A 17,872-nucleotide genomic window follows, 5' to 3' on the forward strand; every position below is an offset into this window, starting at 1 on the left:
GGCCACACACGCTACTTCTTACCAACGGGTACTACTATCATAATTAAAGATTCGCTTTTTTCAGTGCTTTACGATCCACATACTTTAAATTACAAGCTGCAAATTAAGGACATTCAGGAGACAGACGCGGCCAATTACACCTGTTGGGTGATGTTAGCCAGGCAAATAGTGAACGCTCGCGTAAGACTATAGGTGCGTCTTCCTCAAGTCATTTCTTACAACACCATACAATAAATTGTTCATAAGTATCTATTAAATTATGAATTATTATCATTTTTTTTTGAAACACTAAAGTACCCGCCAAGCTGCAATGTCGACACTATAGCTATCGATATATCGTTAGACTAACATAAATATGTTAGCAACATTGTTATGTCAGCTCAATTTTGCGTTGCGTCAAGTTGGCTGTAAGCGCAAATTATTGACCACAGTGTTGGAAAGTGCGTTGCATTATCGATTCATGTGCCTATCGTTTGGGCAGCAACTACCGCCGCGCGAAATTTTCAATTCATTCGTGTCACAACATTCAAAGCGTGTAGACGTCTTCCGTTAAGTGCTCAACGCGTGTGTTTAATATATTCACATTTGTTAAACTGGGCTTACACACATACAGACAACCAAACAGCAAGCAGTGAGAGAGCGCGCGCGCACACTCACACACACAGAGAGCAAAGGCGAGAAAACCAGCTTAGAGCGAGCCGACAAGTGTGTTGTCTTGCAAACAGCATCCGCGCTGTGCCGTGTAACAAAAAGAGTCAAAGCTACCTGCCTGCTTTTTTTGGTGTTGTCTGCTGTGAGAAGCTTTAACGTAGAGCGCAACGTCAAATAGTTTAAGACGCTGCTGCAGTTGTCGTCGTCGTTTCTCTCTCTAAACAGCTCGTTGGGTGTGGTGCAAAAAAATAATAATACATTTGCTTGAATAAAGAAAATAGAATGTGGCGTTTAAAAATGTTGTTGATTAATAAGCTGCTTTACGCGTTTCTGCTTGTCCTGGCACTATCTTCAGCTGTACAGGCGCAGAGAACACCAACAATTTCGTACATCACACAGGAGCAGATTAAGGACATTGGCGGCACCGTTGAATTCGATTGCTCCGTTCAATATGCCAAGGAGTATAATGTACTATTCCTGAAGACAGACTCTGATCCCGTCTTCTTATCGACGGGTTCGACGCTTGTCATCAAAGATTCGCGTTTTTCACTGCGCTACGATCCGAATTCTTCCACCTACAAGCTGCAGATTAAGGACATTCAGGAGACAGACGCGGGCACTTACACCTGTCAGGTTGTGATCTCCACGGTGCACAAGGTGAGCGCCAATGTTAAGTTATCGGTGCGTCGACCGCCCGTCATCTCCGATAACTCCACGCAATCGATTGTGGCCAGCGAGGGGAGCGAGGTACAAATGGAGTGCTATGCCAGTGGTTACCCAACACCGACCATCACATGGCGACGCGAAAACAATGCCATTCTGCCAACGGGTGAGTCTCATTTTCAAATTATTAACTGCCCACGTCTGTGTGCTCCCCTACTTGACCCCCTCCCCCCATATTAGTTACAGTGGCGGCGTTTGACCCAGCACTAGTTATACAGTATGTCAAGTTATTATTTTGACAACGCAGCAAGTTTTATTTTTATTATGTGTAAAAACGTACGAAATAATGAGATCTAACTACATCTAAAAGATTACAAAAAAATCTTCATTTATTATTGATCAGTTAAAACTCTTATAAAAAAATATTGTATTTCGACTATTATTATAAATTTCCAAAACAACAAAAAGATCAGCAAAAAATACAATTTCTTGCATTTGTTTTCTTTTTGAACAAAGAAATAATGAGATCTAACTAAATAAAAAAAAAACAAAGCTTTATTATTGTTAATTTTTGTTTAATAATCATGATAAATAACGACTTTTTATTACAAAAATATTTAAATTGATTGAATTTATATATTTTTGTATTATTTTGTTAAAAAAAATTAATAATATTCAACTTTTTTTTGTTAAAATAACTACTTGACATACTGTATGCAGACATTTACATGTCATGTCCGTCTTTTTGGGGCGCGTTCCATGTGTTCTCTTTCTCCCTCTCTCTCTCTCTCTTTGACTGCCCATTCTCTTGGCATTTGCTGAGAGTGTGAGTGACCGTGACTCACTGAGGCGTCACCGTTAACCATTTGTTTATTTGCTAGTTGTTGTTGTTGTGCCCTTTGCTTTGCGTGTTTTGCATATTTTTTACGATTTCCCACCTGTTCTCGTTGCCTTTTCAGTTAATTTCTTTAAAAGTTTCTCACAATGAAAGCTCAGTCTTTAATAGTACATAAATAACTTTTAAGTTTTCAAGCTAAGCTTGGATCAGTGTGATCTCTCACCCACACATTGACACAGACAGCGCTCTTACATGCCTACACACACACACACACGAGTCTCTCTCTTTCTCTCTTTGTTGCTTGTGCTCTTTTTGAGCGTTGCACTTTCTTTAGAAAAATACCCATCAACTTGTTGTTTTTATTACATTTCTGTTTAGTTAGCGCGTAGATAATAAAATAAAACAATTTGTAGCACAGGTACAAAGGTTGAAGGTCAACTCTAATCCCATACAGGTGTCTACTGCGTCTTTTTCCCCTATTTCCTACCTACTTCATACCTTTTACCTGTTCTTCTTGCACCTTGTCAGAGTCGTAAACGCGGCTTAGCATCGTTCATAATTGATTTTAAAGTACCGCTTCGAGTTTAACAAGCTTGCAACGTCATTTGCAACAGCACACTATTCAAAACTGATAATTAACGTCATCTAATCCCCTCAATCTGAAAACCGAATACTTGGAATACCCATATTCACTTATTACGAATACTCATATTCAATATTTACGAAAAGAAAATGAAGTTTACTCAAATTATGTTATTATTCTGTTCTAATATTCTTTCTCAAGATTCTTAAGTAAATATATATGATAGTTATTAAAATTTAATCGCTAGAAAGGTTCATTTATTTTTTTAATATAAATTTTCATTATCAATCAAAGAAGCGAACACTTGTACTTTATTATTATTTAGTCCATGCTTATAAAAAAAATAATCTCAGAGTAGGTTACAAATGTTATCAATGCATGTTATCAATAGATGAAAGGTCTTCATATATATTATATTTTATAAAGTCTGTATTAAATTGTGATACTCTGGAAACACGATTTTTTTTAATATATATTTAATTCATAAAGGTCCATAAAGTAAATATATGATAAGGTATGTCTTAAAACACGTTGATCTTGAATAATGTAAAAGCTAATTGAGGGGAAAATTCTGGGTAGAATCATGTTCTTCTGAACGATTCACTCAAATTCGCTTTAGAACTTATCTATTTAATCGGTTTAAAAATTTTGATGCCTAGTTTTTCTTTATAATTATGGATAAGTAATCAGTGGAATAAATATACAACAAAGACTTTAAAGCTAATATTATAAAAATAAACTAGTTTTTATAGTGTCTTAAGCATTGAATTAAGAGTTTTATTTGTGCAATTTGACAGGGAATCTAAAAATATTTAGAGACTAGAACACACCCTGTAGATTGCATAAAAATGCTTAGGAACTTGGACATGCCCTGTAGATTAGATGACTGTCAACGATTTGGGTTTCGATTAACTTGTGCAATCTTTAATTGCTTTGGCCTTGATTTGACTTTAAATGTGAAGTCTATCCAACCTGGGTGTGTTTCATATCTTTTTTTGGTGGCTATGGGGTAAAAGATTGCTCCCTTTGCTGGGCCTGGCACTTGAAATTGAAAGCTACTTAAAGCACAGCTTATGGAACGGGAGTGAGAAACGGAGCAAAATTTGGACACGCTTCAGGGAATTATTTTTTTCTTTTTTTTTTTTTCTTGAATGAGAGAATTGTGAGGCTTAACTTTGTGTTGCACAATAAATCAAAGGCTAAAATCGCCAGGGTCCAATGTTTGCTAACCAGGGTTGGGAAATGTGGAGAAGTAGAAGCGGAGTTTCACACTTTTTAACGCTCTAATTTAAAGCGCTTTGGCAAACAAGAAAAAACAGCGCCAAGCTTTGAAATGCGCCAACGAAGCGAGTTGAATGCGAAAAGCGAAGAGTAGAGAAAGGGAAAGAGAGAGAGAGAGGGCGAGAATGGCAGAGAAAGGGAGTCATGCACTAGAGATGCTTTTATGCAGAATGAGAATTTGTGCATTCGAGGCATTCGACAACTTCAGCACGCGCAATTGCTTCCGCAACTTGAAAACGTTCTTTGGTCTCTGGACAGAGAAAATAGAAAGGGCAGAGTAACATAGAGAGGGGTGCAAGAGGCAGTGAAAAAGGGGGAGGGAGTCAGGGAACTCGGCAAATGCAAACAAACCGTGTAAAGGGACAAAAAGGGGCGTGATACGGTTCTGTGTATATCAGACACGGTTACGGCTTGGGTGGGTACAGTGCAACAAAAAATATATATACAAACAGAGTAAACAATAACAACGGCAGTAACAAACAACACCATGTCGAATATGCTAAGCCCCTTCTTATTCTTTTTTTCTTTTTTTGGGAAAGGGAACATAATTTTTATTTTGATAGCCCAACAAAATACAATACAAAATACATATAAATTACAAGCCAAAAAGGTGAAATCCCCTTCCCAAATCTATTGTTAAATTTCCCTGCTCTGGCCTTGTGTAAAATGCAAACAAACAAGCTGGCATAAAAGCCTAGCAAGCTCTTCTAAGCAACCCCTACCCGATTCACCCGACACCCGATTCAAGACCTCATCCCCGATCTTCGAAACGTCCCATAGGCAACCTACGGGATTGGGCAACGCCTTTAGCCGCTGGCAAGTTGGAACCCCTAATCAGATGCTTCCGTTGAAGGTTTGTTATACCCGTTACATTGAGTACAAGGGTATATTGTATTAGGTCGCTCTAGCTCATGATCAGGTTTCAAATTTAAAGCCCGGCACCTTTTTGACTCTCGTAATTCGATAAAAACCGTCCATCTATACTTTAAGAGCTAGAGTCTCTAAAATTGGTATTAATGTATGCAAGAGGAAGGAGAAGGCGTCGCAAAGCCTACTAAGCCGATCAACCTTATGATCAGGTTTCGAAATAATGCCAAGCACCTTTTCGACTTTCGTAATTCTATAAAGAAAAGTCTGACTCTTACACTTTAAGAGCTAGAGTCTCTAAAATTGGCTGCATGTATTGGATGTAGACCTAATAAACTATATATATATTTTTTTGCTTAGCATTATAAAACTAGTCGATCCAGCTGATAAATATCTCAAAAAAAAATTTTTTTAAATGAATTATTGGGTATTTTATAGTCAGTGAGTCATCTAAAGAGATATTGTTTTTTAGCTATCAACAAATACAGGGTGGGCCATCAGTTGCTAACGATTGCCATCATTGACTTTGAGAGAGGGAGAAAGAATGTCCCATGTTGCAAGTTGCACGTTGCCATGCAAATCAATTGGTTAAGAATTTTAAATATAAAAACCACAGAGTCTTAAACTTACACCTGGCTTCGATTTGGACTTGGAATTTAAAGTGAGGCTTTGCTTAGCCAAGCTAAAATGCATTGGCCAATGTTTTCTTATGGTGAATGAGGCAATAACAATGCATTGTCCATAATAATAATAATACTCACCTTGACCCAACTTGAATCGTCACGTGAGCCCATTTTTGGTGTTGTTTTTCTTTCATTTCTTTTTTTTTGTGCTTCCGTTCTTTCTTACTTTTTGGGTTGCGATTGCTAAATAAAACTCATAAAAAACAAACAAACAAACCTCAATATAAAATTTTCTAATTTGCTTTGCAAGGCATTACAATTAGATTCAGTCAAAATATCAAACATTGCCAGCTGTTGTTAATCGAGGGTAGCTTAAAAAGTACACAATAGATGTAAATATCTCGCATTGTGTAATTGTTAAATAAGGTAAAGGAATCGTAATGATTTAAAACTCTGAAATAAGAGTTAAAAAAGAAATAATAATTCTTGAAAACTTTTTGGATAACTTGAAACTGTCTTAACTTTTGTCAAATCTTAACCAATTTGCTTGCGAAATGTCAAATTTATCTAGTTAGATTCTGTATTTATCAATATTATCAATATTTATTTATAAATTTTTGCAAACATTTAAAAAAAAATGCTGATTTGGGAAAAAATTTAAAAGATGAGTTAAATTTGATTTCCACATTATATAATAGTATATATTGTATATATCGAATGTCCTCATTCAACCAGATAATTTAATCTTTTTAACACACATCTCTTATTTGGGATCGCTGATGTGGAAACTCTCTACGCTTGAAAAATGTTTGTTATTTTTCTCAGTTTCTCCTATTGTTTTTCCTTTCGACTCTCCTATTTTTTAAACCGCCCTCGTCTGAGTAACAAAGGGTATTTTGCAATATTGTTTTGTTATGATCATTGACAGGAAGCATCTGCTTCATAAAAAAAAAACATCTATCACATGGATAAATAAATAATAGGCACTCGAAACGACAACAGACTCGATTCAAACTCGACTCAAAGATATCCGGCAGTTTAGATCCTAATCGAGCGATCAGATCTCGGAGTAATTCGCATGAATAAACAACATTTGTTGGCATCAGCAATTGACACTAATTGGACTACTTATTATGTGAGGGCTAAAGATCAGATATGAGTAGTTTTCTACTTATGTGATCGCATTTCTTCCTCCCTTCTTCTCTCGATAAAGTCAAGAATAGCCCTGAATTCGAATCCCCCTTTTTTTTCAATGTGTAAACAGAGCTACTTAAGCGTAAAAACGTTTATGCAAATTACAAATTACAACAAAACTCAAGTAGCATCTGGAGTACTCCAATTTCGTAATGAAATACAAATGCAATTTTTTGAAGTTCAAAGTTTCCCTAACTAGCTCAAGGGTGAAAATATGCAAATTTTCCATTTATTTCAACAAGAAAAATAATATTTTATGAAATTTACGCTAAAAAATTTCGATGCGCAATTGATGCGACACTTGAAATCTCAATGGGGCGTGGTCAAAATTAGTTGTTGCCCAAGCAAAATTTAAATTCGTCCCCTTTTGCATGGCATTGAAATTGGTTGGATGGGCTACTTCAGAGCTGTTCAAATATTTGGAAATAATTATATTTTGTACACACAAGGAACGATGTAAAATATTGCGAGTTCTATGTTTTATAAATAGATTTTAAAGTTAAATAATTATTTTTAATTTTTGCTACTTTGATTAAAATAAGAGTTGAACTTATTTTATTAAAAACATCATTTTAAATTGATCCTGTATCTTAACTAATTCGTTTTCTTATACATTTCTCAGATAATTATTTATTGTTTAGAGATTTTAAGTAATTAATTTGGTTGGAATTTAAAAAAGATCAGAATAGTTAATCTAAATATATAAAACTCTTTGTCCTGACTCACTCACGCAATCATTGATCTTTGCACAGCCCAAACCATAAGAACTAGGCTGCTGAAATTTTCACACAACATAGCTGAGACAATCAAAAATGTATTAATCAATTCTTTTCTCATCAAATATATATTTTTTCGGGTTTGATCTTTTAAATACTGAAATTTAAATACCCCTGAAATTTAATTTGCTTGATGGTCTAATTCAAAGCTGTCCAAATATTTGCAAGTAATTATATTTTGCACACACACAGAAGACAAAGGTACAATTGATGTTTTATTTATTATTATAATTCCTGTTTTTACCCTTGCTCAAAAAAAGGAGGAAATGAATATGAGCACAACAAAGTTGCATTTGTGTTTTATGCATTATGACGCTGTTCTAGTTGCAAACTCAAAAGGAAACCACAATAATAAAGCAACTGCAACGATGACGTACTGAAAAACTTGTTTATAAATGTTGGTTGCTGGGGCAACGACCACATGACAAAGCGGCCAACAACTCTGGAACTTGGTCGGAAACTTGGACTGAAACAGAGACCGGCCAACTGACCGCTCTTCTCTTTTATTCTCTCTCTTTCTCTTTTACCCTTTTTGGACTTTGTGCCTACTAACTTGTTAGTTAATTGCAAAGCTTTTATTATGGCCCATTCCCCTTTACTTTCCCCTTCGAGGGTATGCAATTTGGATAGAACCATAAAATTTCCATAACTAGCATTTTGAGTAAGCTATAATATACTTATAGCTATAATATTTAAACATTTTTCGTATTGTTTTCGCTTTGCAAAAGCCAAAGCCCTAAAGAAAAAAAAAATTAACTAAAAGAAATGGTCAGTTTTGAAAATATTTTTACTATGTTAGCTATGTAATTTCTTAAGTTTCGTCTCATAAATGGAATATAAGATTATTCACTTTTGGCTAAAAATCTATCTTAATAAATAGTATGCAGTAAAAGGAATAAATAATAGACCTAATATTATTACTTTCCTTAACAAAACCGGACTGCTTTATATTTGTTTTGGAAATGATTTATCAAAGCTTCAAGCAATAAATCCATCAAACTATCGTAAAAGTATCATAAGTAAACAAATCTTAACTCCCTTATAAAATAATACAAACTGACCACACCGAAATTAGTTTCTTTAGTCCTCATTTTGATAGACGCCATTTTGTGATTACCACACAGGATTTACGCTTATTTGGAAACGTTTACTGTAACCTTTTTTTCTCCCTCAGTCGAGGTTAACCCCTGGCTTACACATATTTATGTAGGGCTCTCTGGTTATTGTGCAACTCGCTTATCACACCAAATTCACGTATTTCCAGCAATTTCATTATTTATTTAGCACTTTCCATGCCGTGTAGTTGTCACAAGACCGGCTTTTTAAGCCTTACACACTATGGAAATGCTGGCTGTGGTTCCATTTTGTGTTTGTTTTTAGGATTTCGTAATATTTATTTAGGCTGTTGCTTGTCAGATTTATTTTCATTTGCTGCTCTCACTTTGGGTGTTGTATAATTGCCATTTTAATAACAGTGGGTTCTTGAGTTTGTTGCTATTCTATGGGAAAGATGATGACGGTACAGTCTGGGAACTGAATTCAATTACGAGAGACGACATTTTCCGAAAATTGTAGACTCTACACAAAAAAATAAAAGGAAACTCAATTGACTTGGGGGCGGTTCTTGAGTTACTCTAAGTGTGTGTTTGTGTGTGTGTATAGTTGTGCACAATCCAATAAATGGCATGCCAGGCCGCATACTTATTTGGGTAGCTATAATATGCTCTACTCGAAGAAATCACTTTTCAAAAGTCAACAACAAAGTCTGTCGCATCGTCGAGCAACCGGAGGAGGGGGTAAGGGTTCTCCCCCATACCGGAGGGTGTTTTTCCATTGTGGGTTGTGCGGTTGTTGAAGGTTGATGCGTTAGCCACCAAAGTGGGTGCATTCACATGTCTCAAGAGCTTGTTATATGCTCGATATGTGTGTGCAGCGACAACAACAACAACAACAACAACAGCTCTCCTCATAATGTTGATGTTGCTTGATGAGTTTCGGGTGACAAAACAGGAAGAAGCGACAAATTTGCAAAGGCTGGCAATTTTTACAAGAACAACACAGAGAGAGCGAAAGATGTTGATGAAGATGAAGATGAAGGGCAAAGAACTGATGCTTATGGCATAATGAAGAAAAACAGACATTTCATGGTATTTCCAACATATGACAGGTGTTCTTAGTGTCAAACGAAAGATTCATGCTGACTAAACACAAATAACTTCACTTTTAGAGCAGCTGCAAAGCTGAAATTTCTTTTAAATAAAGCTTGAGTCCAAAATAAGGAACCAAGCTAGAAATTGTAGAAATCGACTGAGAAAATTTCCCCAAAGCTTTTTAGCTAAAATTCTATACCGATATAAGTCTTAAGACCCGTATCGAGTAAACCAGAAAATTTCATAAAAAAAAAGAAGAAGATTTTGACAACTATTCCATACAAAACTGGCCTTTAAAAAGGAACATATTATAGTATTTTGTCAGTTTCCTGACTCCAGTAACTCGAATTCTAGAAGAGTTTTTCAGCCAAAATTTGTTCTAAACAGAGAAAAGTAAGGCTTTATCCAACTTACAGTTTTTGGAAAATTGCAGCTAGAAAACCAAATAAATCAACGCCTAGAAACATTGATAAATCGTTCTAAAATCTCGTCTCGAAAAAAAATAGTGAAAATTGCAGTTGAGACAAACAAACTGTGCGCACTTTTTAATTGGATTTTCGCAAGCTGCTTGTCCAGCAAAGGAAAGAGAAAGACAAACAGAGAGAGAGAGAAAGAAAAAGAGAATTGTGCTTTGCCTGAAGCTTGAGTGAAAACCTGGGGAACCATAAAGAGAAAAGGGAATGGATATGACAATGGTTTGAGACGCGTTCTGGGTCTGTTTCTGTTTCTGATACTGGTTCTGGGTCTGGGTCTGGGCGTATATAATATGAAACGTCATTAAAAGCGCACCCGTTTGATAATAATGATGTTGAAGGCGATGATGATGTTGCTTTGATTATGATGAGTCACACGTGGTTGTTGTCGTGGTGCATTAACATTCATAATTTCCACATGACAACGCTCAAAAGTCAGCTCATAGGCTCATAGGACTGTTCCTAAGCAAAATCAAAAAAGTTATCGACTGTAAGATACTTGTTACTTAATTTAAAAATATATTAGATTATATCTGAGTTATGGGAAATAAGTTAAATATTTTTTTAAAAATGATCCTGTGTAAGACTGATTAGTTGCTTAATGCTGATTAAGGCTGCGAACCGCTCTGAACCAAACCTCGTAGAACCGGTTCGGTTCGGGTTCTTAAGCTGCCTAAACCGGATCATGAAACAAATACTTGAAATTATTTACTTTGCGAGGCCGAACCTAAACCGAACCGCTTTCAAAATAAAAGGATCGGTTCGAAAAAAAACAACATAATTACATAAATTTTATGGTTTTTTTTACTACGACTTCGGATTAAAATAAGTTATTTTTAAACCTTCAAATAAATTTAAATTAACATCAACATTTGATTTATTTAAAAAAGAAGTAATTATTTCAAAATGTAGAGAAAAATGCAAAAACAATATTTTTTTGTATGAGATTGAACCAAGGCTCGAACCCAAACCTTGGGTTTCGAGGGTATATAAACCAAATCGCGAACCGAACCTATAATAAAATTTTGAAGGTTTGCAGCCTTGATTGTAACTAATACAATATACCCTTTCATTCTACGATTAATGGGTATAACAAACCTCATCGTTGACATTTGAAGAGACATTGCAAGCCGCCGTTGCATGCAACTTGTCTAGCGTGGCTTCTCCAACGGTAACTGCCAAAAAAAAATTGTAGACAAAAAGTTGAAAATTGCAGGAAATTGAAAGGGAAAAACAAATATGGCCGCAGGCAGCCAAAGGAAACGAAAGCAATGGCAATAAGAATAATGGAAATCCAGGGAGAAGAGTGTAAAGCAGAGAGTGTAGACACTCTAACGTTATTTGCTTAGCTTTCCCTTTTACCGTTTTCCTGTTTTTTTGGCACACGTCTTTTTTCCCACATCCCACAAAAAAAAGTTGCCCCCTCGTTTTTAGAGCTCTGATTGGTGCAAAAGGGATTTTTCAATATTTTTGCATGCCATTTAATTGCTGTTAACGGTGGTTGTTTACGCCGGACTGAAGACGGATGCCAAAATGGCGGCCTTTAAATACTACGCTAGTTTGCCCAAATACATATAGGAGAAGGAGGATGAGAAAGAGCAACCCTTCAGTTTTCCCAGCGACTTGTCACAAATTTTCCAAGTCAGCGCGCACACGAAAATTAAACAAAAATAAACGTTGGCGATAAACAAAAAAAAATAAAATAGTGTGTAAGTGTTAAAGCAGGGAAAGGGGGGGAAGGAGAAGCGGAGGTTACGGGTTTTTGGCTCATAAAATATGGCTCGAAAAAATAACTCAACGACTTGGACGGAACTTTTTGACGGGTCGCTGAAAGTCATTCAAGCGTCTGGAGAAGCATGCAACATTGCCACATGCCGCCAGGTGAACCAGTGATGAACCCAGTGAACCTGCCGCAACGATGCCCCCTCCTCCCTCCTCCCCTTCCATTTTCCCCTGCCCCTTCTGTCGCACCTTTGAATGCATTTCCTCTGAGTCGGCATTTTGATCAGGCAGCGAGTGAAACACAAAGAGGCCTCCTTGTTACATTTCGCATCCTTTTCGAGCTCCGAACTACCTGCAATATTTCAAAGATACATATATTTATGTACCTGAGTGTGTGTGATGATAAGACAGCCTCAAAGGCTACACTGGAAAAAAAAACAAACGTCTGCTCTCCACGCAATTTATAGATGAAAATTGTATTGGTTTTTTGTTTGGCTTGTATTTCCGGAACACCTGTGTTTTAGATTGTTTTTTTTTTTCTTCAAAAAATAATTGCCTCATGTACCAAAAATTCTGTAAAATAGCATAAAATCTCTTGTTTGCAAAAACACTTCTTTTTTGAACTGGAAACGTGACGCTTATAATTTTTATTGATAAAATAACTGTTTGATTTTTACCAAAATTAGGTTAAAATAACTCTTAGTTTTTGTTTAAAAAAATTTAGTATTTTCAGCTCAATATATATTTTTTTTAAATAATGAACATTGAAAGCAGAGTCTGAAAATAATGTTATTGATTCAAATTGGATATATAAGAAAAAACTATAACATTTTTTGTAATTTTAATATTTTTGCAAACTTAAAAATTAAAAATATTTTGAAAAACTTTCGCATTAAATTTTTGTTTTTTTGTTATTTTTTTATTTTTTTGATATTTTGGCTTGCAAGAGAAATTGATTCTTTCAAAAACTTTTCTTTAATGTATCATAGTCTTTTTCTAAAAATGAGTTAAGACTAAGTTGATCAATTCCTAAAACCCAGTAAATTTTCTCAGTGTAACTTCTTGATTGCTGCTTTTACTTCATCATGAACAACATCTTCTCACCTTGCACCTTGCACCTTGCACAATTTTCCTTTCCTTTCTTGAGTTTCTACCTTTAACTGACAATTTATCTCGCTGGCCCAAAGGGACGTCTTTGTTGGCCTGGCTTAAACAAATGCTTCACTGTCTGATTTTTCATTACCATCAAGTCTTCTTCTCTTTCTCTCTCTCTCTTTGTCTCTCTTTCTCTTTCATTCTGTGTGTGTTTTTCTTTCATTAGTTGGCAACGCAGCAGATTTTCCGGCACGTCATCCTGCCCCGTTGCAAAGTGTTTTTAATTCTCTCATTAGTAACTGAAATTACAACGCAGCATTTAGAGTTGCAACATGAATTTCCGGCTCCATCCCGCTCTATTTTTATCTTTCCATCTCTCTCTCTCTCTCTCTCTCTCTCTCTCTCTCTCTCTCTGTGATGCGGGCACTCTGGCATTTTCTCATTAATTTGATGGTGTCAGTTCTTGTTCTCAATTTGTCATATGATTCGTAAAAACGTGTTATTATCCAAGTCAAAGTCGGCAAATACTCTTTCAAATTACAGGGTGCTTCAATTTGTTTATACTTTAATCCCTTAGTCTTGTTTTGCCTTAATATATAAAACACATACATTAGGAAATCGAATTATAATATGATATATGAGCTGTAACTGAAACATTTCCTAATGAGCTCTAGTTGAAATTGAAGTCAAACAAAGAATTCATCTATCTGCTATTGATTGCATTCTTTCAATTTTATATTTTGGGGTTGTTTCTTCAAATTTCAGTGGTTTCATAAATTTGGATTCTACTCTCGAGGCATTATTCATGCTTTGACTTTAATTATAAACATGCCTACGAAATGAGTTGAGGCAATAACAGAAATTGGAGACAAAGATGGAAGATGTGGACTGCATATTTAATAAGCAATTAAATGATTATTTCTTATACCTTAACAGTGGGTAGCATCATTTTGTTAGAAATTGTTTAACGCCTTGTATATTTTTTTTTGATCTAAATTTTTGTTCAGAAGTCAAGGTAGTCATTTCCTTTTTAAAATAAAAGTTATCATCAATCTTTAGTATAAATATATATACTTTTTTTTAAGATAACTCAAGAAAACTTAAAATTTTTAGTATTTAGCTTATTATGAGCGAATTTTACTATTATCTCACAAAGCTGTCATAGGAAGGATCCTTGAAAAATGCGGTTTTTGTATGATACACTATTAAAAGTGAATGATAATTTTTATTGGTATTTTTTATATAAAAGTCTGGTATAGTTTTTATCTATAATTCTTATATTAAAAATATTTTTTACTCAAAAATTTTTTTAATTTAATACCATCTGTTAGAAAATTAAACTTTTAATATAAGTAATAGATAAATATTAAAACAATATTATAAATATGTTTTTTTTTTTTTGCTTAAAGTGTGTCAAAACTTCGGCGTGCCAAAGCTAAATTTTTTCTCTTGCTCTTCTGGTTTTTTGCGAGTCTGCCACGCCCCAATTAAACGTGACCTTTACAACAGCTAACGGCAAATGTTATGCCCCGATCTGATCTGTATATCATTTCATCATTTCACAACAACAACAACAACACATATCATCCATCCAACACTGAGCTTGACTGTACCACTTTTTTGCCTGTAATATACACTGTCAATAAATTATACTACTCCTTCATTGTTTTGGTTACCGGGTATAAACAATGTTTTGAAACTATTTGTGTACATTGAACTCACATGCAAACAGGTCTAAAGTGATTCACGCTTCAGTCTAATTAAACAGAGACAGCATTAGATATATGAACATTTATATTCAAATATATATTCAGATATGTCTCAAATGTCAATCTCTCCGTCTCTGTTTAATATTGAAATCAATTTGCTGCACTACCCGCATCTTCATCTAAAGTGTATTTTCAATTGATGTAACAGCTTGACAGTTCAAAAATGCCGAGCACTGCAATTTCATATTTTTGTTGAGCAAGTCGAGAAAGTGTTGCCGGAACAGCTTTTTTTACGTCAAATCTAGCTTTTTTTTAAAGTTTAATAGGTGGAAGAATCATAAGTAAAACCTAATTTAATTCGGACAAATTTTTTTAAATGTATTTTTCAAAAAATGCGGAAATTCGTATTATTTATTTTTAAGATTCTTATACCTTGAAATTTTAGCTATTTTTCTATGTTATCCTCGTTGGCAACACTGCTCTTAACCCATTGCTCCTGCACTTAACCCATTGGTCCTGCTCAAAGTTTCGTCTGTCAATTTGAAAATTTAATCAAATGTGTTACTTCGATTCCCAGTCGCAATTAATTTGAAATGTTTCAACTCAATAAACACACATGTATGTACTCTTGTATATTTCCCATTCACCCGCATATTTCCGAGCATATTTTGCCGTGCAATTTCTGGTCAACGCTCTTTTCTCATTCGTGTGTAGTTTGTGTCAATTGTTTAATCCTCAATTGTTTTGGCAAATGTTTGAAGAGCCCCAGAGCTACAGATGATACATATATCATGATATATGAGAAAGAGAGGCAGCTAGTCAGTAAGAGAGAGAGAGGGTAGGTTAACGGGGGTGCACTGCACTCGTTTTTGCAACTGCAACTTCCGGTTATGAACTCAAGTCAACTCAACTCAGCTAAAGCACCTTTTGCATTTGGATTCCCATTCATGTTTACGCTTCAGTTGCTTGATGCAATACTCCCCCATCCCCTCCCAACCCCCTCTCAGTACCCCATACCCCTCCCAATCCCAGTTGGGAATACGCTTTCGAAATTAGTTGCAACAAGAAAGAAACGATTGCTTTGGCACGCCGAATTTTTAATACACTTGCAAAGCACTCTGGATTCTTAATGGAGTTTTTAGCACAACCAACACTAAATTACTATATTTTACACTCTTAAAGCCATTGTTCCAAAAAATTCAAACGATTGTCTTAATTATAGATAATTTTTTTAAAGAAAAATATATTTTTGAAAATTAAAAATATTTTTGGCTCTAGCATTTTCTTAATATTCAGACAAAAAATAAACTTTTAATATTGTTCTTTTTTTTCATACTAAACCCAAAAAATAAAATTTTTATTGTGGTTTCTTAATAAAATAACGATTATATTACTATCTTTAATTGATTAAGATCAGATTAAAACGTTTTTTTTTTTTAATTTTTTTTTTTTAAATAGAAACAGGTTTTTTAAAAATATGTATTTTGGGGCTCTAGAATTATTTGAATATTAAGGGGTATTCCAAAAATGTATTATACATGTTTAACAACCTAAGACTATACCATTTTTAATTGGTTTTCGGTTGTTGCACATATCTGAAACATGACAAAATTAATATACCCTTGGTAAGGGTATTAAAAACGTTTGCTTAAAGCCGTCTGGCTAAATGGTTTGCTTGTTACGAGGTCATTAACGTTACCATTGTTAAAGCCACTCTCTACACTTTATAGACAATTAAAAGGTCACCCGCAACTGGGTAAACTGGAAAATGGGAAAAACTGGGAAGTGGGAAATGGGAAAAGCAACGGAAGGGCTCATTAAAATCTGATTTTGACTGCACAAATACAAAGGAGCGCAACATTTAAAAACTACATTGATAGTCGACACGTTTTTAATAAACTGTTTTTCTTTTCTGTTTCTGATTTATGTTCCAAATACATTTGCAGCAGGCATCGTAAATAATCATTACCATTATTTTCTAAAAGCAACAAAAATCAATGACAAGAAACAAAAATATTACATAAGAACATAATAATGATCCTTTCAAAGAAATCTTTGTATTTTTGCAATGATTATAAAATTTAAAGAATTTTTATAAATGATAGTGATTAATTCTTGAAAATTACAATAATCATTAGTATGTTAATAAATCTATATATATAAAAATCTTTCATAGGACATTTCCTAATTTTATACAGATTTTTAATAAACTATTTTTCTGATTTATTTTTACAGATAGCGCCACCTATGTTGGTAATATACTGCGCATCAAATCGGTAAAGAAGGAGGATCGTGGCACATACTACTGTGTGGCTGATAATGGCGTTAGCAAGGGAGATCGTCGTAATATCAATGTGGAGGTGGAATTTGCACCTGTTATCACCGTGCCACGCCCACGTTTGGGACAGGCGTTGCAGTATGACATGGATCTGGAGTGTCACATTGAAGCGTATCCACCGCCAGCGATTGTGTGGACCAAGGATGATATACAATTGGCCAATAATCAGCATTATATTGTGTCGCATTTCGCAACTGCCGATGAATATACCGATTCCACGTTGCGTGTGATTACAATTGAGAAGCGTCAATATGGAGATTATGTGTGCAAGGCCACAAATCGATTTGGCGATGCCGAGGCTCGGGTCAATCTCTTCGAGACAATTGTGCCCGTCTGTCCGCCAGCCTGTGGACAGGCGTATTATGGCGGTGCCGTGCAAGCCGTTGCCTCTGCCTCCTCCTTCGCTCTGCTCGGCATTTTGCTAGCTCTGATGTTTGCCAGATAAGCCAAAAAACCCACCGTGACAAAGCTCCATAATCCACAACCATATCTAATCCACAAACTCAAAAAATAATACAAAAAACACACACATCAATCAGCTCTCGAATATATATAAAAACACATTTATATAATTATAATAATATATAGAAATGCAATGAATAGACAACAACAAAAAATCTGTAGACATTTGAAAAAAAAAATGTAATTTATTTTAAGTTCTTGTTTCTGCTTATTGTATTGTTTTTTTCCAAACGTCCAACCTTATGTAATATTAAGTTAAGTATAATAAGTTTTATATGCATGGAATACATCTAATTTTTTGATAGAACCCAAAACTTGACTCTGAATTCAAATCCCGTCCGCTATCTACATTCTTTTCGTAATCTGTATATTTTTAAATAATTTTTTAAGACAATGACTATATACATTCGTAAAAAAACAAAAACAATACATCACAAATGAGGATAT

General features: G+C 34.9%; 1 protein-coding gene across 1 annotated transcript; it reads left to right on the forward strand.

The window, feature by feature from the left end:
• Positions 1-507: 507 nt before the first annotated feature.
• Positions 508-17,514, forward strand: LOC117785533 (lachesin). Its single transcript, XM_034623607.1, has 2 exons — positions 508-1,480; positions 16,861-17,514. The coding sequence occupies exons 1-2, from the start codon at positions 934-936 to the stop codon at positions 17,406-17,408; spliced, it is 1,095 nt and encodes a 364-aa protein (XP_034479498.1). The 5' UTR covers positions 508-933; the 3' UTR covers positions 17,409-17,514.
• Positions 17,515-17,872: the final 358 nt, after the last annotated feature.

Source organism: Drosophila innubila, assembly GCF_004354385.1.
Source record: "Drosophila innubila isolate TH190305 chromosome 2R unlocalized genomic scaffold, UK_Dinn_1.0 1_C_2R, whole genome shotgun sequence".
NCBI classification, from domain to species: Eukaryota; Metazoa; Arthropoda; class Insecta; order Diptera; family Drosophilidae; genus Drosophila; species Drosophila innubila.